This window comes from Hyla sarda, chromosome 4 (genome assembly GCF_029499605.1).
Source record: "Hyla sarda isolate aHylSar1 chromosome 4, aHylSar1.hap1, whole genome shotgun sequence".
NCBI classification, from domain to species: domain Eukaryota; kingdom Metazoa; phylum Chordata; class Amphibia; order Anura; family Hylidae; genus Hyla; species Hyla sarda.
This window is the reverse complement of record NC_079192.1, coordinates 399,377,406-399,401,273: the sequence shown is the minus strand read 5'-3', so window position 1 is coordinate 399,401,273 and position 23,868 is coordinate 399,377,406. Positions and strand designations below refer to the sequence as shown.

At 44.1% G+C, this 23,868-nt stretch overlaps 1 protein-coding gene and 1 long non-coding RNA gene across 5 annotated transcripts in view; one reads left to right on the top strand and one right to left on the bottom strand.

Moving 5' to 3' along the window:
• BLTP3B (bridge-like lipid transfer protein family member 3B) overlaps nucleotides 1-23,868 on the bottom strand; it is a 154,509-nt gene that overhangs the window by 12,929 nt on the left and 117,712 nt on the right. For all 4 annotated transcript variants that reach the window (XM_056517317.1, XM_056517321.1, XM_056517319.1 and 1 more), the window contains 4 exons: nucleotides 18,056-19,431; nucleotides 15,620-15,786; nucleotides 13,186-13,328; nucleotides 8,527-8,677 (listed from right to left, as the gene is read on the bottom strand). In XM_056517317.1, coding sequence (XP_056373292.1) covers nucleotides 8,527-8,677; nucleotides 13,186-13,328; nucleotides 15,620-15,786; nucleotides 18,056-19,431 — 1,837 coding nt within the window. The remainder of the gene's footprint in view (nucleotides 1-8,526; nucleotides 8,678-13,185; nucleotides 13,329-15,619; nucleotides 15,787-18,055; nucleotides 19,432-23,868) is intronic.
• LOC130267467 (uncharacterized) overlaps nucleotides 1-23,868 on the top strand; it is a 48,411-nt gene that overhangs the window by 10,876 nt on the left and 13,667 nt on the right. The gene's annotated exons all lie outside the window — the stretch shown is intronic.

The following is a 23,868-nucleotide window of genomic DNA, read 5'->3' as shown; positions in this document are numbered from 1 at the left end:
AGGTGGCTACAGTCCTAGGAGACTCTTTCCTAGGACTGTATCCACCTTTTCCAGCCCACCGGAGCACCTGAAGGCTGAACTAATTTATGCAGGAAAAGTCATCAACTGCCGAGCCGAGAAGTTCGTGACGAATCGAATTTACTGTAAGTTCGCTCATCTCTAATCAGCTACCTGCACAGGATAGGGGGATTCCTTTTTTCTTTTTCTTTTTTTTGTTTTCACTTTGAATCTTCCCAAGGATCATGTTTTATGGAGGCATAATATTCCCACCTAAAAGTAATGCTTTGAGGGTAGAATATCTCAGTGATAATTTATCACATGCTTTAAGAGTTTTTTCCCTAACAGATTCCAACATGAATCCTTAAAGGGGTACTCCGGTGGAATTATTATTATTTTTTTCCAACTGGTACCAGAAAGTTAAACATATTTGTAAATTACTTCTATTAAAAAAATCTTTACCCTTTCAGTACTTTCTAGCAGCTGTATACTACAGAGGAAATTCTTTTCTCTTTGAATTTCTTTTTTGTCTTGTCCACAGTGCTCTCTGCTGACACCTGATGCCCGTATCAGGAACTGTCCAGAGCAGGAGAAAATCCCCATTGCAAACCTATGCTGCTCTGGACAGTTCCTGGTACGGGCATCAGGTGTCAGCAGAGAGCACTGTGGACAAGACAAAAAAGAAATTCAAAAAGAAAAGAATTTCCTCTGTAGCATACAGCTGCGAAAAAGTACTGGAAGGGTAAATATTTTTTTTATAGAAGTAATATACAAATCTGCTTAACTTTCTGGCACCAGTTGATTTAACAAAAAAAAAGTTTTCCACCGGAGTACCCATTTAAGGAAAAAAAATGCCACCACATACCATCAAACACAGTGTTTCCCTACCAGCGTGCCTCCAGCTGTTGCAAAACTACAACTCTCAGCATACATGAACAACCAGGGGGCCTCCAGCTGTTAAGAAACTACAACTCCCAGCATATGTGAACAACCAGGGTGCCTCCAGCTGTTACAAAACTACAACGCCCAGCATACGTGAACAACCAGGGTGCCTCCAGCTGTTGAGAAACTACAACTCCCAGCATACGTGAACAACCAGGGTGCCTCCAGCTGTTGAGAAACTACAACTCCCAGCATAGGTGAACAACTAGGGTGCCTACAGATGTTGCAAAACTACAACACCCAGCATGCCCGGACAGCCAACGGCTGTCCGGCCATGCTGGGTGTTGTAGTTTTGCTACAGCTGGACCCACCCTGGTTTGGAAACACAGGCCCATAATGCAGGTAACTTTAGATCTTATTCTCCTATAAATGTCATTCAGAAATTTTTGAGCAAGAAGCAGAAGAATTTAGGAATTCTCCTTAAACACAATCCTAACTATAAGAAAACTACAACTCCCATTATGCCCCGACAGCTGTAGTTTTTCAACAGCTGGAGAGCCACATGTCGGGGAACACCGTTTTATGTAATTTATAGTATCATAACCTACCTACCTACCTATGCATCCTTCCAGACATATGCTGAGAATACTCTTTATATTCAGCAACTATTACTTTGCATTGTCCATTTAAATCTAAGAGAACAGTGCCACCAAGTGGTTATCACCCAGAATACACAAGGAACTCATCCCTAAAACAAGCAGCACAGATTTTTGTCCAAATTTTTTTTTTTTAATGCTTGTGTTACTTCCATATATGGACCTAATGTTAGCAAATACATCTGTTCACATGTTTCAAATTCTATATTCCAAATATGCAACATATTCAATCTCATAATAGAAGCCATAAATAAAACATGCAGTCTCCCCTGGATCCTCGTCCATATTATGCATTGGACAAATGCAGCTATAAGAACATAGAGGTGTAAAAACAATGTTTCAATGCATCAAATTTTGCAAACAAACATTCTATAATAAGAATATAAATATTCTACAGTTTTGTTTATACAGCTCCAATGGATCGCCATGGTTACAGACTACAAATAAACCCTAAGTAGTCAGATCCCATAGTGGAGAATTGGGGGAAGATTTAACAAAAAAGAGTGGTGCAGTTGCACATGTCAACCAATCAGATTGCTTCTTTCATTTTTAAAGAGACCTGTGAAAAATGAAAGAAGCAACCTGATTGGTTGCCATGGGCAACTGCGCCACTCTTCCTCTACACAGGTTTTGATCAATCTCCTCCAAGGTCTTTACCATTTGCCCTCTTTCTCTACTTCCTAGTAGAAAAAGGGGCAGATATAGAAATACAGTCTGACTACTCAAGCTTTTTCTGTAGTCTGTAACCATGGAGACACACAGTTCTGGCCCTATAACTGCATACACAAAATGACAGGAGATTTTATTACTATTTGCTAAGTTTTTGTTGCGTTTTTTATTTAGAAGGATGAGAGTTTGGAAAAGTACAGTCACACCCCCTCCTATAGACATAAATAGAAGGGGCAAGGCGTGACATCCCGAGGGGGTGTGGCTTGATGCCACATCTATAGCCATGAAAACGCAGCGTTCTAAACCTACTGTGCTGGGTGCTGCCCAGAGATCGCAGATTCTGTGAGTCCTTTTGGAGAGGGGGATTTATCAGTCCCTGAAAGAGTGCAGCAAAATAAGCCCTGTCTTTGCGCCAAAAATTGTTCTGCAAACTCCCACTTTGCACAGCAAATTTTACGCAAAATATTTGGCGCAATTTGGCCACTCTACACTGGGCGGAGTGAATGAATAAATTAATGAAAGGGCGCATAGCGGAAACCAGGAATAATTTGAAAAAGTTTCGTGCAAGTTATGTCTGTGTGTAAAAATAATGCACATTTTTCCAGTTATTCGCCATGCTTGCCGAATGGGAATGGCTTTGCTGCAAAGGGGTGTGGTTTCAGCCAAAGGCGACATGCCCCTGTGCCAGTTCAGAAATGATGGAGATTTAAAGATTAATCCAGCGAGCCAGTGTGCTGGCGGGGGATCCATTTAGACCACCAGTCTTAAAGTGTACCTGTTATAGTGCAAAAAAAAAGTGGTATATAAACAAGTACCTAATCCCGATCATGTACATATAATTTTTATGTGTCTGGGATCTATATATCCCTAACAAATAGCATTTATATGTTGTTCACTGGCTTTGTGTTCTTGCCTTGTGGAGGGGGCGTGTCCATCTCTCTCCCTCACTGTGATGACTGATCTGCTCCGAGTCTGGGAGCAGCCTGGCAGTCTGCAAATCACTGCACAGCAGTTTTTATGCATCTATCTGTTCCTAGTAAAGCTGGATACTAATCAACATAGCTGTCACTGTGTGTCATTCAGCTTTCAAAGACAGCTGAATGTCAGATCAGCTTCTTTGTCAATCAGGAATCAGAGAAAGCTTTGGCTGTTCAAGCATGCTGGGAGTTGTAGTTTTGCATTGTAACAGCTGGAGCTGCAGTGTTTGTAAAGCACTGTGTTAGAGCAGTGCTGCCTTTAGCTGTTTCAAAACTACAACTCCCATCATGGCTGTAGTGGTGCAATGGTGATCTCCTATACTGGATACCAATCGAGGATATGTCACAAAATAAAAAAGGCCGAGATTCCTTGGCGCTATCAATGCGAATAAACTTGCACGAATTCAAGAGTCATCTTGACTTTTAAGCGTCTTTCTTCGTGCAAGTTTATTCGCATGGATTGCGCCAAGGAATCCCGGCCTTTTTTATTTTGTGACATATCCTCATTTGGCAGAAGACTATCTACTGCTGGAAATGCGGGTGGCTGCACCGTGACATCATTAAGGCTATAATAGGTGGTTGTGTCTGACACACAACCCCGCAACGTGAGCAGTTTTGCTGTTACTTTACAAGCATTTACCTTTCCCATCAAGAGATATTGCCCCATAAGAAGCTCTGCTGTCTTGTTTCAGATTTATTTGCATACTGGATACCAACACACTTTACGGCCGGTATTCAGTATTGTTACGCTGAGCGCTCCGGGTCCCTGCTCCTCCCCGAAGCGCTCACGGTGTTTCTCTCCCTGCAGCGCCCCGGTCAGACCCGCTGACCGGGAGCGCTGCACTGATATTGCTGGCGGGGATGCGATTCGCATAGCGGGACGCGCCCGCTCGCGAATCGCATCCCAAGTCACTTACCCGTCCCGGTCCCCTGCTGTCATGTGCTGGCGCGCGCGGCTCCGCTCTCTAGGGCTCTCTGAGACTTAAAGGGCCAGTGCACCAATGATTGGTGCCTGGCCCAATTAGCTTAATTGGCTTCCACCTGCTCCCTGGCTATATCTGATCACTGCCCCTGTACTCCCCTGCCGGATCTTGTTGCCTTAGTGCCTAGTGAAAGCGTTACTGTGTTTGTCCATACTGTGTACTTGACCCCCAGCTATTGCCTTATTGACTACGATTCTTGCTGCCTGCCTCGACCTTCTGCTACGTCCGACCTTGCTCTTGTCTACTCCCTTGTACCGCGCCTATCTTCAGCAGTCAGAGAGGTTGAGCCGTTGCTAGTGGATACGACCTGGTTGCTACCGCCGCTGCAAGACCATCCCGCTTTGCGGCGGGCTCTGGTGAAAACCAGTAGCAGCTTAGAACCGGTCCACTAGCACGGTCCACGCCTATCCCTCTCTGGCACAGAGGATCCACATCCAGCCTGCCGAATCGTGACAGTAGATCCGGCCATGGATCCCGCTGAGGTTCCCCTGCCAGTTGTCTCTGACCTCTCTACGCTGGTCGCCCAGCAAGCCCGACAGATCGCCCAACAAGATCACCAGCTGTCGTACTTGACCACCATGACACAGCAACTCCAGTCGCAGCTACAGCAGCAACAGTCACAGCTACAGCAAGTTCAGTCACAGCTACAGCAGCAACAACCATCTCCTCCGCCGGCTCCTGCACCTCTTCCGCAGCGAGTGGCCACTCCTAGCCTCCGCTTGTCCCTGCCGGACAAATTTGATGGGGACTCTAGACTCTGCCGAGGTTTCCTGTCACAATGCTCCCTACATTTGGAGATGTTGTCGGACCAATTTCCTACTGAACGGTCGAAGGTGGCTTTCGTGGTTAGTCTTCTGTCTGGAAAGGCTTTGGCTTGGGCCACACCGCTCTGGGACTGCGATGACCCTGTCACCGCCACTGTACACTCCTTCTTCTCTGAGGTTCGCAGTGTCTTCGAGGAACCAGCCCGAGCTTCTTCTGCCGAGACTGCCCTGCTGAACCTGGTCCAGGGTAATTCTTCAGTAGGCGAGTACGCCATCCAATTTCGTACTCTCGCTTCTGAATTATCTTGGAACAACGAGGCTCTCTGCGCGACCTTTAAAAAAGGCCTATCCAGTAACATCAAAGATGTGCTGGCCGCACGAGAGATTCCTGCCAGTCTGCATGAACTTATCCATTTGGCCACCCGCATTGACATGCGTTTTTCGGAAAGACACCAGGAAATCCGCCAGGAAAAAGACCTTAATCCCTGGGCACCTCTCTCACGGTATCCCTTGCAGTCTACCCCTGTGCCTCCCGCCGAGGAGCCTATGCAAGTAGATCGGTCTCGTCTGACTATTGAAGAGAGGTCTCGCCGTAGGGATAAGAATCTATGTCTTTACTGCGCTAGTACCGATCATTTCTTGGTGGATTGCCCGATTCGTCCTCCTCGTCTGGAAAATACTCGCACGCAACCTGCTCATGTGGGCCTGGCGTCTCTGGGTACGGAGTCTGCTTCTCCATGTCTCACTGTGCCCGTACGGATTTCTCCTTCTGCCGACTCCTCCTTCTCTGCCGTGGCCGTCTTGGACTCTGGTTCCTCTGGAAATTTTATTCTGGCCTCTTTGCTTGATAGGTACTGCATCCCGGTGACCCGTCTCATCAAGCCGCTCTACATTGCTTCAGTCAACGGAGTCAAGTTGAACTGCACTGTGCGTTTTCGCACAGTGCCTCTGCTTATGAGCATTGGACCACATCTCGAAAAGATTGAATTCTTGGTTCTGCCCGGCTGCACATCTGAAGTCCTTCTCGGTCTGCCATGGCTCCAGCACCATTCGCCCACCCTTGACTGGACCACCGGGGAGATCGAGAATTGGGGTCCTGCTTGCCGCAAGAAATGCCTCACGCCTGCTCCCAGCCCCGTCTGTCGGGCCTCAGTGTCCCCTCCTGTGCCTGGTCTCCCCAAGGCCTATCTGGACTGTGCCAAGCCTCACCCTCTGCCCTCCCTCCCCATTCCCACTCCTTCTGACCGGTCTGCCCAGGACTTCACTGTCCCCCTGAAGGAGACTCTACAATCCCTCCCAATGTCCTCATCCCAGGTGGAGCGACACCCCGACAAAAAGAGGGGGAGACCTAAGGGGGGGGGGGTACTGTTACGCTGAGCGCTCCGGGTCCCTGCTCCTCCCCGAAGCGCTCACGGTGTTTCTCTCCCTGCAGCGCCCCGGTCAGACCCGCTGACCGGGAGCGCTGCACTGATATTGCTGGCGGGGATGCGATTCGCATAGCGGGACGCGCCCGCTCGCGAATCGCATCCCAAGTCACTTACCCGTCCCGGTCCCCTGCTGTCATGTGCTGGCGCGCGCGGCTCCGCTCTCTAGGGCGCGCGCGCCAGCTCTCTGAGACTTAAAGGGCCAGTGCACCAATGATTGGTGCCTGGCCCAATTAGCTTAATTGGCTTCCACCTGCTCCCTGGCTATATCTGATCACTGCCCCTGTACTCCCCTGCCGGATCTTGTTGCCTTAGTGCCTAGTGAAAGCGTTACTGTGTTTGTCCATACTGTGTACTTGACCCCCAGCTATTGCCTTATTGACTACGATTCTTGCTGCCTGCCTCGACCTTCTGCTACGTCCGACCTTGCTCTTGTCTACTCCCTTGTACCGCGCCTATCTTCAGCAGTCAGAGAGGTTGAGCCGTTGCTAGTGGATACGACCTGGTTGCTACCGCCGCTGCAAGACCATCCCGCTTTGCGGCGGGCTCTGGTGAAAACCAGTAGCAGCTTAGAACCGGTCCACTAGCACGGTCCACGCCAATCCCTCTCTGGCACAGAGGATCCACCTCCTGCCAGCCGAATCGTGACAAGTATGCTGCAAAATACAGAGTAGTCTGTCTACATAAATAAAACAGATGACCCCTAGTGGCGGCTATTTTCATTTTAGAAAAGTTGACATTTCTTTTAATAAATTTATATTTAAAAAAGTAATCTTATCAGTAGTACTACAAAATATAAAAAGTTTTTCATAATGACAGTGCCTCTTTAGTGAATCCCCCTCTTTGTATTCCTTTGGTCTACTTCAGTATTTCCCCAAATAAGGTGACTCTCTAGCTGTTGAAACACTACAACTCCCATCATGCCCTGGCAGTTGTAGTTTTGCAACAGCAGGAGAGCCACAGGTTAGGAAACACTGGTTTAAATAGTGATCATATGTAGAATCTGACAACTCAGGAGCAGACTACTCAGTGTTTACATGCAGCATGGTCAATAGTATATGGTTACTTATATATATATACACATATATATATATATATATATATATATATATATATACACACATACATATATCAGCGGCACCCTAGTGGCGCTCCCTGCATCTCGACAGATGGTTGTGCATGTGTTTCTTTTTCCATAATCCCTCTCAGTACATGTGTGAGGCCATATCTTCTTTACAGATTAATTGTTCTTACCAAGCCGTAATTCCTACAAAACCGTGCGATTTCTCTTCTGGATTACCAACACACAGCATCACCGCTAGGAAAGCTTGCACAAGTATCTAAGGAAGTGTTTCCCATCCAGGGTTTCCTCCAGCTGTTGCAAAACTACAACTCCCAGAATGTCCAGACAGCCAAGGCGGTTTACTCTATGAAACAGCGTTTTCAAACCAGTGTGCCTCCTGCTGTTGCAAAACTACAACTTCCAGAATGTCCGGACAGCCAAGGCGGTTTACTGTATGAAACAGTGTTTTCCAACCAGTGTGCCTCCTGCTGTTGCAAAACTACAACTCCTAGCATGTCCGGACAGCCAAGGCGGCTTACTGTATGAAACCGTGTTTTCCAACCAGTGTGCCTTCTGCTGTTGCAAAACTAACTCCCAGAATGTCCGGACAGCAAAGGCAGTTTAAGCTATTAAACAGTGTTTTCCAACCAGTGTGACTCCTGCTGTTGCTAAACTACAACTCCCAGCATGTCCGGACAGCCAAGGCGGTTTACTCTATTAAACAGTGTTTTCCAACCAGTGTGCCTCCTGCTGTTGCTAAACTACAACTCCCAGCATAACCGACAGCCAAGGAGGTTTACTCTATTAAACAGTGTTTTCCAACCAGTGTGCCTCCTTCTGTTGCAAAACTACAACTCCCAGCATGCCCGGACAGCCGCAGGCTGTCCGGGCATGCTGGGAGCTGTAGTTTGCAACAGCTGGAGGCACCCAGGTTGAAAATACAATTACTGGAACACTAAAAATTATCTACACAGGCTTCATTTTTCAAAACTGAAAACCAAATACAGCACAGATTTTTTATTTCTAAAGCGGCGTGCTGGGAGTTGTAGCTTTGCAACAGCTGGAGGCACACAAAGAACATATGCACGAGCACGAAACGCACATCACTTACTCATGTTCCGGCCGTTGAGGTATTGCCAGACGCTCACATTCCCGAGCTGCTTTGGTATCACTTGGTTCACCTGAAGGCCGACAGCCATATCTTCTCCCTTGATGTCGATCCCGCAATTGACGCCAACAATTTTGAATACTACCACAGACATCTATGGAGGGGAAAAAAATTAATAAAAGGGGAGGGGTTTGAGATGTGCAGTGATGTCATCAGTCCTTAATACATAGCCCTGCCCCCTCATTCTATGACATCACAGCCCTCACGTTAAATACCCCACTCTCATTGTATGACTTCAGTCTTCTCTAAGGCAGTAAACGAAACCTGTCATTCATCCTGTGCCTCCTGGCAATAAGAAATCAGTGAGATAATATTTTACTGTAGGCTGTAAAGTGAAAAGCTTTTTTCTATTTTTTATTTATTTAAATTTATTTTATTTTATATACTTATTTATTTCATTTATTAATTTAATTTCATTTATTCATTTATTTAATTTACTTATTTATTTCATTTACTTACTTTTTATTTATGTATGTATTTATAATTTTTTTTTAATTAATTCATTTATTTATTTATACCCTTTAACGACAATGGACTTAAAGGGTTTAAATTAATTAATTAATTAATTTAAAATGTTAAGTCCATTGTTGTTAAAGGGTTTAAATAAATAAATAAATTAATTAATTTAAAATTTTTATTTAAATGTACGTGTGCTTGAGTGATGCCAGCATAAAGTAGACATGTTGTGGATGTGAATTAATAACTAAATTAATTTGGCATGACTATTGCTCTTACAAGTAGAGAGTTTCAAACATAGAGAAATTAAATGTATTTCCAATTTTCACAATATTTTAGAATTTTCACAAAAAATCGCTTCATGTATCAACAAAAAATAACCACTAATATAAAGTACAAAATGTCTCGAAAAAAAAACGCTCTCTGAATCACTTTGCCAGGTAAAAGCAGTTAAAAGTTATTACCACTTAAAGAGACATGTCAGATTTGAAAAAACAAACTGGGTCATAAAGGCCAAAACTAGCTGGGCCATGAAGGGGTTAAGTGGTTAAAATAAATTAAATAAAATAAAAATAAAATTAAATAAATATTTAATTTACTCATTTAATTTATTTTATTCTAAATGTATTTTTATAATTTAAATAAATTAAATAAACTAAATAAAGTAAAATTAAATATTTATTTAATTTATTTTTTAGGGGGGGGGGGGGCCTTTCTGGCCACTAGACCTCGGGACTGCAAAATTTGCAGTTTTCAAATTTTTCTAGCACAGTGGTGTCCGTATGCCTTTTTTTTATTTATTTTTTTGTTTTACTTTAATTTATAAAAAAAAAAAAACAACTTGTGGGGTGAAAAAAAACTTGTTATATTTATTCTGTAGGTCCAGGCAGTTACAAAGATACCCAATTTATATAGGTTTTGTTTTATTTTACTACATTTAAAAAGATATACATTTTTTGTAAGAAATTGTCCTTTTCTGAACCCTATAACTTTTTTATTTCTCCGTATACAGGGTTTTGTGAGGCTATTTTCTTTGTGCCAAGATCTTTAGCTTTTATTGGTGCTATTTTTGTTTTGATGGGACTTTTTTGATCGCCTTTTATTATTTTTTTTTTCTGGTATATGAAGTACCGTATTTATCGGGGTATACCACGCACCGGCCTATAACACGCACCCTCATTTTACCAAGGATATTTGTGTAAAAAAGTTTTTTACCCAAATATCCATGATAAAATGAAGGTGCGCGTGTGCGCGTGTATAACCCGATATACCCCCAGGAAAGGCAGGGGGAGAGAGGCCGTCGCTGCCCGCTTCTCTCCCCCTGCCTTTCCTGGGGTCTAGAGCGCTGCTGTCAGCCCTTTTCACCCCCTGGTTATCGGCGCAAGGGGGAGAGAAGGGGCAGGTGCACCCATTGCCGGCGCCGCTGCCCCGTTGCCTCCCCCCATCCCCGGTGGCATAATTACCTGAGTCGGGTCCGCGCTGCTCCAGGCCTCCGTCGTGCGTCCCCAGCGTCGTTGCTATGCACGGCGCGGCGCTCTGACGTCATGCGCCGCGCCGTTCAGCGCATAGCAATGACGCCGGGGACACACAACGGAGGCCTGGAGCAGCGCGGACCCGACTCAGGTAATTATGCCACCGGGGATGGGGGGAGGCAACGGGGCAGCGGCGCCGGCAATGGGTGCCGCTGCCCTTTCTCTCCCCCTGGCTGTCGGCGCCGCTTCTCTCCCCCTGGCTATCGGCGCCGGCACCGATAGTCAGGGGGACAGAACGGGCAGCGGCGCCGATAACCAGGGGGTGAAAAGGGCCGACAGCAGCGCTCTAGACCCCAGGAAAGGCAGGGGGAGAGAAGCGGGCAGCGACGGCCTCTCTCCCCCTGCCTTTCCTGGGGGTGTATCGGCGTATAACACGCACACAGACTTTAGGCTAAAAATTTTAGCCTAAAAAGTGCGTGTTATACGCCGATAAATACGGTAACTAAAAATCAGCAATTAAAAAAAAATTTTTTTTTTTTTTTTTTTTTACATCTACGCCATTCACCATTGCAGTTTCATTAACATGATATTTTAATAGATCGGACATTTCCGCACATAGCGATACACGATATGCTTGTGTTTATTTTTGTTTACTTTTTTGAGAGGGCTCATTCATATTTTCACATTTATTAAGACATTTTTTCTGTCCCCATTAGATGTTCCATAATATGTCTAATCACAATTTTATAGGCCCCATAAGCTTTGCCATAATATGCAATAAGGGGTTATTGCCTGACATCCGCATGGGATTAGAGGCGTGTCCTGGCTGCTACATGGGGATCAAAAGTTTGGGCACCCCAGGTAAAAATTTGTATTAATGTGCATAAAGAAGCCAAGGAAAGATGGAAAAATCTCCAAAAGGCATCAAATTACAGATTAGACATTCTTATAATATGTCAACAAAAGTTAGATTTTACTTCCATCATTTACACTTTCAAAATAACAGAAAACAAAAAAATGGCGTCTGCAAAAGTTTGGGCACCCTGCAGAGTTAATATCTTGTACTGCCCCCTTTGGCAAGTATCACAGCTTGTAAATGCTTTTTGTAGCCAGCCAAGAGTCTTTCAATTCTTGTTTGAGGTATCTTTGCCCATTCTTCCTTACAAAAGTCTTCCAGTTCTTTGAGATTTCTGGGCTATCTGCCACGCACTGCTCTTTTAAAGGTCTATCCATAGATTTTCAATTATGTTGAGGTCAGGAGATTGTGAAGGCCATGGCAAAACCTTCAGTTTACGCCTCTTGATGTAATCCCCCGTGGATTTCGAGGTGTGTTTAGGATCATTATCCATTTGTAGAAGCCATCCTCTCTTTAACTTCAGCTTTTTCACAGATGGCATCAAGTTAGCATCCAAAATTTGCTGAAATTTTATTGAATCTACCCCCCATGATTGATCCACCCCCAAGCTTAATAGTTGGACAGAGGTTCTTTTCATTAAATTCTGTTCCCCTTCTTCTCCAAACGTACCTTTGCTCATTCCGGCCAAAAAGTTCAATCTTAACCTCATCGGTCCACAGAACTTGTTTCCAAAATGCATCAGGCTTGTCTATATGTTCATTTGCAAAGTTCAAATACTGATTTTTGTGGTGAGGACGTAGAAGAGGTTTTCTTCTGATGACTCTTCCATGAAGACCATATTTGTACAAGTGTCTCTTTATAGTGGAATAGTGTACCACAACTCCAGTGTCTGCCAGATCTTTCTGGAGGGATTGTGCAGTCAAACGTGGGTTTTGAATTGTTTTTCTCACAATCCTGCGAGCTGTTCTGCCTGATATTTTTCTTGGTCTTCCAGATCTTGCTTTAACTTCCACTGTTCCTGATGACTACCATTTCTTAATTACATTCCAAACAGAGGATATTGACATCTGAAAACGTTTTGCTTATAGCCTTCTTATAGCCTTCTCCAGCTTTGTGAGCATCAACTATTTTCAGTTTCAGATTTCTAGACAACTGCTTAGAAGAACCCATGGTGCTGATTGTTGGGGCAAGGTCAGATAAGTCTGGGCATTTAAAACCTTTGAGATTGACATCACCTGGTCTTCCCAGATGATGATTGAGAACAATCCATGACACTGGCAGGTCTCAGCTTTGCAAAGGGGGCAGTGCATGCTATAAATTCTGCAGGGTGCCCAAACTTTTGCAGACGCCATTTTTTTTCCCTGTTATTTTGAAAATGTAAATGATGGAAATAAAATCTAACTTTTGTTGACATATTATAAGAATGTCTAATCTGTAATTTGATGCCTTTTGGAGATTTTTCCATCTTTCCTTGGCTTCTTTATGCACATTAATACAAATTTTTACCTGGGGTGCCCAAACTTTTGATCCCCACTGTAATAGCAGCCATTTCTCACCTTCATTTTGAATTAACATATTCCCTTCCCTGTTGTAACAATAAGTCATAGGGTGGGAAAGGGTTAATAGATCTATTCCTGTTTGGGTACTGGGGAAGATCTATTAATCAAGGCCAGTGGGGCAGGTAGAAGCCTCTAAAGACCGCCCCAATGACTTGTGGTACAGGCAGCAAAAAAAGGTAACAGGTTCTTTTAATATATACAATATAGATGGTTGGGAAAGTAAAGTATATAACAGAGAGGCTGATCTGTATATCATTACCACTTCTTGTTTGGAGTCATGTGTACTTTCATCAACTGCGCTAACAGCATCGGGTGACGATACGCAGTAATCTCCGTTCCCCAACTCCACGCTGGCCATATCTACTGTCGACTGATAGTTCAAAGAGGAGAAGTCTTCGAGGCCTAAAATAAATAAATAAATACATACATAGATAAATGAGAGAATGCAATAAGCTATAAATAGGCAGAATTTCATCACTTTTTGACTCTTCATCAGAGTGACACCCATCAGAATGTTAGTTTCCAGCCCTTATCTCTCTTCTCCTGAATGATCTAAGTTGATTTTATGACCAGATGAAAGGTGAAAAGCTGATTTTTGACACAGACTTTAGGAGTATTCTAGGAATTTTTTTTTTTTTATTAAAAGTGTACTCCGCACCCCTAGAATCTTATCCCCTATCCAAAGGATAGGGGATAAGATGTCAGATCGCCGGGGTCCTGCTGCTGTGGGCCCCTGGGATCTCGGCTTCTGCACCCACCTGTACGGCTTCCACCTCACACCGGCAACGCTGGAGGCTTCAGAGCCCGACCACAATGGCGGACGAGCGTGACGTCACGACTCCGCCCCGTGTGATGTCACGCCCCGCCCCCTCAATGCAAGTCTATGGGAGGGGGCGTGACGGACCTCCCATAGACTTGCATTGAGGGGGCTGGGCGTGACGTCACGCTCGTTTTTTTTTTGTTTTTGTTTTTTTAACAGCATACAAAATGAGTGTCACCTCCCAGGTTGCAGTGCGGCCTGAGACATTACATCAATAGTAAGGTGTTCAAAGAAGCCTGTCTGCTTTAATGAGTGGAGACACTTTTGGATGGGAAGGAGATCATTCTGCAGTAAATTGTAGTTTTGCAACAGCTGGAGGCACCCAGGTTAGAAAACACTGGTCTATTGATTACAGCACGGAAGTCAGCACCCCTGTGGTTGAATAGGTGGGGTGGCTGATGTGTGGGAGGGAGAAAAGTGACCAAGGAACAAGAAATTAGTTGAAGGGAGGGAACTGCAACAGGAAAAAGAAGTCAGCAGCGTTACAGTTGAATTACAAAAACAGACCCAAGACAAGCATGGATCCTTTCTAAGCATGTCCATTACTGTGTGTAAGTCACCTTATGGTGGATAACCCCTTTTAGAGTGCACCGATGGTTTCCATGCACATTAGAAAAGGTCTCAAATAATGGTATGTAAAGGGTTTGTTATGACTAAGGCCAGGTGATTCCGAAACCAGTCAGTCTTCTTTACTTGTATTGGGACATTTGTAATCTATTGGCAATAAAATATACAACTTTTTAATAGGCACTATCATTTGATATCCCTTTTTCTCCTGTTATCAAACTTTCCTATCAAACAAACCAACCTACTGCTGCACAAATCTTCCTAGAAATCAGCTGAGCTTTATCCTGTGTCTGCAAAACAGACAATACAAATCTATGGAGGGGGAGGAGGGAGCTACACCAATCACCTCTGGGAGAACTATAAATTATAGATGAAGTCTGCAGAGCAGAACTGTGCTAAAGAATACCATATAAAACTTTTACAATGGCTATAAATAGCACTGTTCCTTATGCACACATACAGGGCAGCTTATCCTGAAAAGTCCCCTGAAATGACAGGTACAATTTAAAGAGTACCTTCCATGATCTTGGTAAATTTTATCATCCTCCCAGTTCACTGCCCACATCATGATAAACCACCCCCTGCCTTTATTATTTTGTTAGTTAGTTTTCTACCTTGATATTGCTCTGTATTTTCTGCTCAGTCTCAGTCAGATTCAGAGAATGGGAAGGGGCGTTCCCCAGCAGGTATGACATCATCTGAAGCCATACAGGGGAGAACTTCCTCCCTTCCTACACACAGCCCAGAGGAGATCAGTGTGTGAGATGAGCTATGATTGGCTAAGACTGCACACACACACCCTCAGCACTCCAGGCTGCATTTCCCGATTTTGGACTTCTGCCAGACCAGACAGAAGTCTGAGCAAGAGATGGGGGGGGGGGATGTGCTCTGGACAAGTAGGGAGACACCTAGTGGCAGCTTTTTTAAACACAAATAAAATATGGGAAATTCAATTTTTTTTAAACAAAGTACATAAGAAAGATTTTTCTATGTACCTAGTTGGTCCCGTTCTTTTTTCTATTGGTAAGAAACTGTGCAAAACTTCTCTATTTGGGGAACCGCATTGCCAGGAAACTAATGAATGTAGTATTGACCAATTGGTCATAGAAAGCAAAGGGAAATAAACACCAGAACTTTCTGTCCTGGGGACAACATCAGACCCCATAATAGGTGGCCCATTTTGATACTTCCTATGGGGTCCCCTATCTTTTGGTCAAAAGTTTTTAGGTACCCTTTAAACAAATAATCTGTTTTCTAATATTACTCAATATTAGCAAATAACTCCATGCATTAGTCTCCCACCTACCTGCTTCCATGGGGTCGCTCCCATCGCTCTCCACCAAATGTTCATCCAGCATGTTGCTGTCGATGGAGATATTGTCCAAGGAGAACTGTGAAGGAGTCCGCTTCATGTTCTTGTAAGAAACAGAGAAGGCAGGCAGGTTGGACGGGCAGCGTTCCTTAGGGGTTCCACTTAACAAAAATACATGGAAATCAAGTTTCAAAAAATGTAAATAATAAAAAATAATAACAAATAATGTAGAGCATAAACAATAAGTTCCCAAAAAAAAAAAAAAAGAAAAAAGAGGGGAAGTCATTACTGTTATATGAATCCTCTTATCTGAAAGTGAATGGAAACAACCTGTGGTCATTTTTGGCATCATCTAATAAGCCCTATGTTGGTATTTCAATAATATATTCTATAAATTAGTGCGCCTCCAGAAGAAAGAAATCTGTCTACCTAATTGCCCATAGCCACCTATAGGTAGCTACCTTATAATTTAATGCCAGACCCATAAAATGCTACAATGTTGTAGCTACCTATAGGTGGCACTAGAGACTGGGCAGTATAGAAAAAAATAAGGTCCAGATGGGCACAAAATGTGCATAAAATCTTCACCACAGTAGATGAACAGGACTAAACAGTTGTATTAATATGGGACAACATGTGCCTTCCATTTTTTTAGGGAATTCCCCAGTAGGTAGGGACCCCCCCCCCCCCCCTCATTAAGTAGAAGCACCCAGTATATAGGCAGGGAACCCCACCCCCTCTCATTAGGTAGAAGCCCCCAGTATGTAGGTAGGGAACCCCACCCCCTCTCATTAGGTAGAAGCCCCCAGTATGTAGGTGGGGAAGCCCCCCTATTAGATTAAAGGCCCCAGTAGAGCGGTAGGGAACTCGCCCTATTTGGTAGAAACCCCCAGAGGATAGGTAAGTAGGGAATTCCTCTATTTGGTTAAAGGGGTATTCTGGGCAAAAACATATTATCTCCTATCCAAAGGATAGGGGATTAGATGTCCGATCGCAGGGGGGGCGCTGATTAGATCCCCCACGATCTCCCAGCAGCACCCGCATTCTTTGTGGTGCTGCGTCTTTTGTTACGGAAACCTCCGGGTTTCCGGGACTGGAGACGTGACTTCACGGCATTCCCCCTCCATTCATGTCTATGGGAGGGGGCGTTACGTCCGTCACGCAGGGGCCCTTAGACATGAATGGAGGGGGCATGGCGTGACATCACAAGGTGGCGTGATGTTACTTCGGGCCCCCCCGCGATCAGATATCTTATCCCCTATCCTTTGGCTAGGGGATAAGATGTTTTTGACTGCAATACCCCTTTAAGGCCTACAGTATGTGGGTAGGTAGAGGATCCTCCTCTTTTAAGTAAAAGCCCCCCCAGTACTTACTTAGTCGGGTAGGTAGGAAACCTCCTTTTTAGGTAGATGTTCCTATTAGTTTCCCCCAATAAGTCCCCTCAAGAAGAAAATAATAAAAATCCAACCTTCCCTCCGCTCCTGCACTGAGGCCTTAAAGGGGTACTCCGGTGGAAATCTTTTTTTTTAAACTGAACTGGTGCCAGAAAGTTAAACAGATTTGTATAGTACTTCTATTATAAAAAAATCTTTATCCTTCCACTACTTTTTAGCAGCCGTATGCTACAGAGGAAATTCTTTGCTTTTTGAATTTCTCTTTTTTTGTCTTGTCCATATTGCTCTCTGCTGACACCTCTGTCTGTGTCAGGAACTGTCCAGAGCAGCATAGGTTTGCTATGGGGATTTTCTCCTGCTCTGGACAGTTCCTGATACAGGCATCAGGTGTCAGCAGAGAGCACTGTGGACAAGACAAAAAATAAATTCAAAAAGCAAAGAATTTCCTCTGTAGCATACAGCTGCTAAAATGTATTGGAAGGATAAATCTGTAATTTAAAGTAATTTACAAATCTGTTTAACTTTCTGGCACCAGTTGATTTAAAAAAAAAAAAAATTCCACCGGAGTACCCCTTTAACATCCTTTGCTCTTTTACTGGTACCGTACCTTTTCCTGCAAGCCGGGGAGGTGCTGGACCTGCCGCGCTATGGAATTATATCATTTTATCATGCGGCAGATCCTACTCCTCACCTGATGACACAGCGAAGAGGCCTCAGCATGAAAACGTAGGACAGGCGAGAGGGATTTTAATTACATTTTTTATGGAGAGGGCCTATTGGAGGAAACTAGGTCTCTCTACCTACTGATCACATAACGCCCTGGGCAATCTGCAGGTATATACACAAGTACTTGTGCAAATTTCCAGTACCATTGCCAATAGCGATACCAGTATCAAGACATCCCAAATAGATTATATTGAACACCGATAAGAGGACCTTAGTACCTTATATGAGGACTTCACTTTAAAAATCGGGGACATTGCAAAAGAAAATAGGATTCATGCGGATCATGATAATAAGCAAGTAGGGTCCTTACCTGGTGTCAGTTTGCTTCTTCTGCGACTCTAAAAAATGGGCACTCATGAGAGGATTATCTATAATAGACTCAGTGTCAGAGGATTGGAAGCTTCCAAAGGTTTCCTCCAGATCTTTGACTGGGATGGAGATGCTGTCATCACTACTAAAGTGGCCGCCATCATTAAGGCCATTAACATTAATAACCTGACACAAAGCCCCGTCTTCTGCTTTCAGCGACGCCCTATCAGAGGCTCTTTCCAAACTGGGCGACCTTCTCAAAATGTCAGTGTCGCTGGGTGACTTTGTCATTAAAGTCTCTGGCAAATCCATCTTTTTAGGTTCTAGTACTGCTCCAGAGTCACCACTGACTGAGTCCATGAGTAAATCGATAGAGACATTACCAACGCTGACATCTTGAGAACCATCGGGTGGAAGAGTTTCTTTATTATCCACTATAGGGCTACCTTCCCGGGAAAGAGGGCAATGGGACATATTCTCCTCCGGCAATGGATGCAGTAATAGGGAAACCTCCGCACTTTTTAGCAGCACACCCATGGACAACTTGGTCTCCTCAGCTGGTTTCCCAGTCACGGCCTCCACGTCCTTGAGTAGATTGTCCATAAGTTTCTTTAGTGAATCCTGGAGCAGCAGTAAGAAAACATACTGGTAGTGATTGACTTGTATGCTGACGTGTTTTTGGATGTGTGCCAGCACCTGGATGTCCGCTTCAGGGGGCTCACGGACGGGGTTGGACGATAGGCTGCTGTCTAGGGATTGGGACTTCTGTAGTGGGGTGCTCCGGCCATCCATTTCAGTGCTGTAATATTGTTTCAAAAGTTTCTTGCGCTGAATACGACCGGCAAAGTCTGTAGATTCGCTTTTGGAAAGATTGGCTGGATTATCGCAGTTCGAGGCAATCTGTTTCTGAGAATGGGCGAAACGCGTGGGCTGGCACACCCAGACGGAAAGGGGAAAGGCATCGACAAAACTTACCGGCCTGCCTTTCCCACTCTTTATCCCTTCATAGTCAACCCAAAACTGTGTGAAATGTATAACCCAGATGTCCTTAGCAGCAGGAGTTTTTAATGCATTGGTGTCCAGCTTTGGTGTAATGAATCCCTTGTATACATCGTGCATTTTAGTGTCCTGTTCAAAAGCGTGCCTCTGGAATATGGGGTGCAGGAGGTCGAAACTGTCCACAGACCTGGGGAAGGAGGTGAAGGATTTAGAGTAGAAGGGGTATTCTTTAAAGTCCTGAAATATGGCTTCAAGGTCGGAACGCCTACAGTTTGGAGACTGCCTGGTGTTGCTCGCTATCATTTCGGACGTCTGGATACTGATGGCTGTGGGCTGGTCATGGTGACAATCGGATTTTGTTTGTAAAGGTATGATGAACTGTGGAGAAATAAGGGGGAGAAGTCAACAAGAATGGCCAAAAAATGTCTGGTTTAAGACATCAGTCTCATCGGCTGCAATATATACAGAGGTCCCTCAAGTTACAATATTAATTGGTTCCAGGATGACCATTGTATGGTGAAACCATTGTATGTTGAGACCAGAACTCTATGGACACCTGGTAATTGGTTCAGAAGCCCCAAAAATGTCATCCAAAAAAATAGGAAAAAGTGAGGATTAAAGAAAAAGTAACAAGTCCTTACATATAAAAGTAAGAAAGATCTGCTGGGAGCTGTAAATCACTGTCTAAGTCAGTGTTTCCCAACTAGGGTGCCTCCAGCTGTTGCAAAACAACAACTCCCAGCATGCCCGGACAGCCGTTGGCTGTCCGGGCATGCTGGGAGTTGTAGTTTTGCAACAGCTGGAGGCGCTCTGGTTGGTAAACAATGGTTTATGTAGAGGACAGGAGCTTCTTCAGGGTCCTCTACAGTACACACAGTGTCCCAAATGGAGCCACCCTTACTTTGTGTCCAAAGGAGCAGCTAACCCTGACACAGGTAAGGAATACAGAACATGTAATACCTCCCTGTACTGTAGGGGGTGCTACCAGACACCAGTCAGTGCATGCAATTCAGTAATACAGGTAAAGAGTACAGAACATGTAATACTTCCCTGTGCTGTAGGGGACGCTACCAGACTTCAGTCAGTGCATATACTTCAGTAATACAGGTAAAGAGTACAGAACATGTAATACCTCCCTGTACTGTAGGGGGCACTACCAGACACCAGTCAGTGCATGCAATTCAGTAATACAGGTAAAGAGTACAGAACATGTAATACCTCCCTGTACTGTAGGGGGCGCTACCAGACACCAGTCCGTGCATACACTTCAGTAATACAGGTAAAGAGTACAGAACATGTAATACCTCCCTGTACTGTAGGGGGCGCTACCAGACACCAGTCAGTGCATGCAATTCAGTAATACAGGTAAAGAGTAGTACAGAACATGTAATACCTCCCTGTACTGTAGGGGGCGCTACCAGACACCAGTTAGTGCATGCACTTCAGTAATACAGGTAAAGAGTACAGAACATGTAATACCTCCCTGTACTGTAGGGGACGCTACCAGACACCAGTCAGTGCATACACTTCAGTAATACAGGTAAAGAGTACAGAACATGTCATACCTCCCTGTACTGTAGGGGACGCTACCAGACACCAGTCAGTGCATGCACTTCAGTAATACAGGTAAAGAGTACAGAACATGTAATACCTCCCTGTACTGTAGGGGGCGCTACCAGACACCAGTCAGTGCATGCACTTCAGTAATACAGGTAAAGAGTAGTACAGAACATGTAATACCTCCCTGTACTGTAGGGGGCGCTACCAGACACCAGTCAGTGCATGCACTTCAGTAATACAGGTAAAGAGTAGTACAGAACATGTAATACCTCCCTGTACTGTAGGGGGCGCTACCAGACACCAGTCAGTGCATACGCTTCAGTAATACAGGTAAAGAGTAGTACAGAACATTTAATACCTCCCTGTACTGTAGGGGGCGCTACCAGACACCAGTCAGTGCATGCACTTCAGTAATACAGGTAAAGAGTAGTACAGAACATGTAATACCTCCCTGTACTGTAGGGGGCGCTACCAGACACCAGTCAGTGCATACGCTTCAGTAATACAGGTAAAGAGTACAGGACATGTAATACCTCCCTGTACTGTAGGGGGCGCTACCAGACACCAATCAGTGCATACGCTTCAGTAATACAGGTAAAGAGTACAGAACATGTCATACCTCCCTGTACTGTAGGGGGCGCTACCAGACACCAGTCAGTGCATATGCTTCAGTAATACAGGTAAAGAGTACAAAACATGTAACACCTCCCTGTACTGTAGGGGGCGCTACCAGACACCAGTCAGTGCATACGCTTCAGTAATACAGGTAAAGAGTACAAAACATGTAACACCTCCCTGTACTGTAGGGGGCGCTACCAGACACCAGTCAGTGCATGCACTTCAGTAATAGAGGTGATTTACCAGTAAAATGCCCCATTCTGATTAGTCAGTTCCTCCAGTTGTGACACATTTCACAGATCTGGACTTTCTGTAGCATTGTATGTTGAGTCTGGTTTCAAGTTACAATGGTCCAGAAAAAAACATTGTATGGTGAAAATATTGTATGTTGAGGCCATTGTAAGTTGAGGGATCACTGTATACTAAAGGCCCCTATGCACATTAGAAAGTTGTCTGAACTCACCAAATTCAATGGGACCACCTTGAAGGAAAACGGTCATCCTGTTCACTCAAACTAAACCCAATATAGTGTGCGTGAACAGGAGTCCGTTGAGGGGTCACTTACTAACATAGATTCTCTTCTATCTTCACTGAATTGCGCGCTGGAGGCGGGCCCCGTCGGCTGTATTTGCATATTCATCGGTGCTGGTCTCCATGGCGCATGCGCTCACGTGACCAGCACTAGGACGTGGAAACCAGTGCCGCTGAATATGCAAATACAGCCGTCGGGGCCCGCCTCCAGCGCACAATTCAGTGAAGATAGAAGAAGAGGATTTTCGGTGGGACATAACTCCGGACATAAGGTAGGTATGTTAGTAAGTTACAACTCAACGGACTCCTGTTCACCCACACTATAACCCAGTGTATTGGGTTTAGTTTTGGTGAACAGTATGACCGTTTTCCTTTAAAGGGGTATTCCAGGATTTTTTTATTTGACTATGCTAAAGGGGCTGTAAAGTTAGTGTAGTTCATAATATAGTGTCTGTACCTGTGTGTGATGGTTTTCTCACAATTCTTATGTGATTATCGCCCCAATATTTATTTTTAACAGCATACAAAATTAGTCAGGTCTCGGGATTTCCCAGGTTGCAATGCATCGAGACCTGACATTAAAGGGGTACTCCGGTGAAAAACTTTACTTTTTTTTTTTTTTTTTTTTTTAAATGAACTGGTGCCAGAAAGTTAAACAGATTTGTAAATTACGTCTATTAAAAAATCTTAATCCTTCCTGAACTTATTAGCTGCTGAATACTACAGTGGAAATTATTTTCTGTTTGAAACACAGAGCTGTCTGCTGACATCATGAGCACAGTGCTCTCTGCTGACATCTCTATCCATTTTAGGAACTGTCCAGAGTAAAAGGAAATCCCCATAGCAAACATATGCTGTTCTGGACAGTTCCTAAAATGGACAGAGATGTCAGCAGAGAGCACTGTGGTCATGATGTCAGCAGAGAGGTCTGTGTTTCAAAAAGAAAAGAATTTCCGCTGTAGTATTCAGCAGCTAATAAGTACTGGAAGGATTAAGATTTTTTAATAGAAGTAATTTACAAATCTGTTTACCTTTCTGGCACCAGTTGATTTAAAAAAAAAAGTTTATCACTGGAGTACCCCTTTAATACTCAGGTGATCAGAGGGAGCCAGTCCTGCTTCAATTTTGCAACAGCTGTAGTCCCTCTGGTTAGAAAACAATGTGTTTCAATGGGTGGGGTGGCTGATGTGTGGAAGGAAGGAAAGTGACCTCATACTTGCAAGCATGGAACTATGGGAAGTGTAGTTTAGAGAATAAAATCTAACAGGAAATACCCATTTCTGGCAGGTATGTACTAAAATCACCTTTTGGTGCATAACCCCTTTAATGTACCTACACCTATCTACCTCGATAGGAACAGAATGGTCGGGCTTGGTGGATTTCAATTACCCTATATTTCTGTTCTCGGGAGATATAGCTGTCAGACAACAAATGTTCACCCAACAGGTATTGCTTGTTTAGGGGAACCTTAAAGGGGTACTCCACTGGAAAACAATTTTTTTTAATCAACTGCTGCCAGAAAGTTAAACAGATTTGTAAATTATTTCTGTTAAAAAAATCTTAATCCTTCCAGTACTTATCAGCTGCTGTAGAATACAGAGGAAGTTCTTTTCTTTTGGAATTTATTTTCTGCCTGACCACAGTGCTCTCTGCTGACAGCTCTGTCCTTGTCAGGAACTGTCTAGAGAAGGAGAGGTTTGCTATGGGGATTTACTCCTACTCTGGACAGTTCCTGACATGGACAGAGGTGTCAGCAGAGAGCACTGTGGTCAAACAGAAAGGAAATTCAAAATGAAAAGAACTTCCTGTGGATCATAACAGCAGCTCATAAGTACTGGAAGGATTAAGATTTTTAAATAGAAGTAATTTGAAAATCTGTTAAACTTTCTGGCACCAGTTGATTTAAACAAAAATGTTTTCCAGTGGAGTACCCCTTTAAGAAGTACAAAAGGCCTACTGAGATACCACTCAGTCCATATGTGACACTTCCAATTTCCAATCCTCCATACCTATAACCACTGATAAGTGATAAGAGTATCCTCTTATCGTATTATTAACACACAAAAAGAAAATCCGACCACGGTTCTTCTCCTTTCTTTCAAGTAA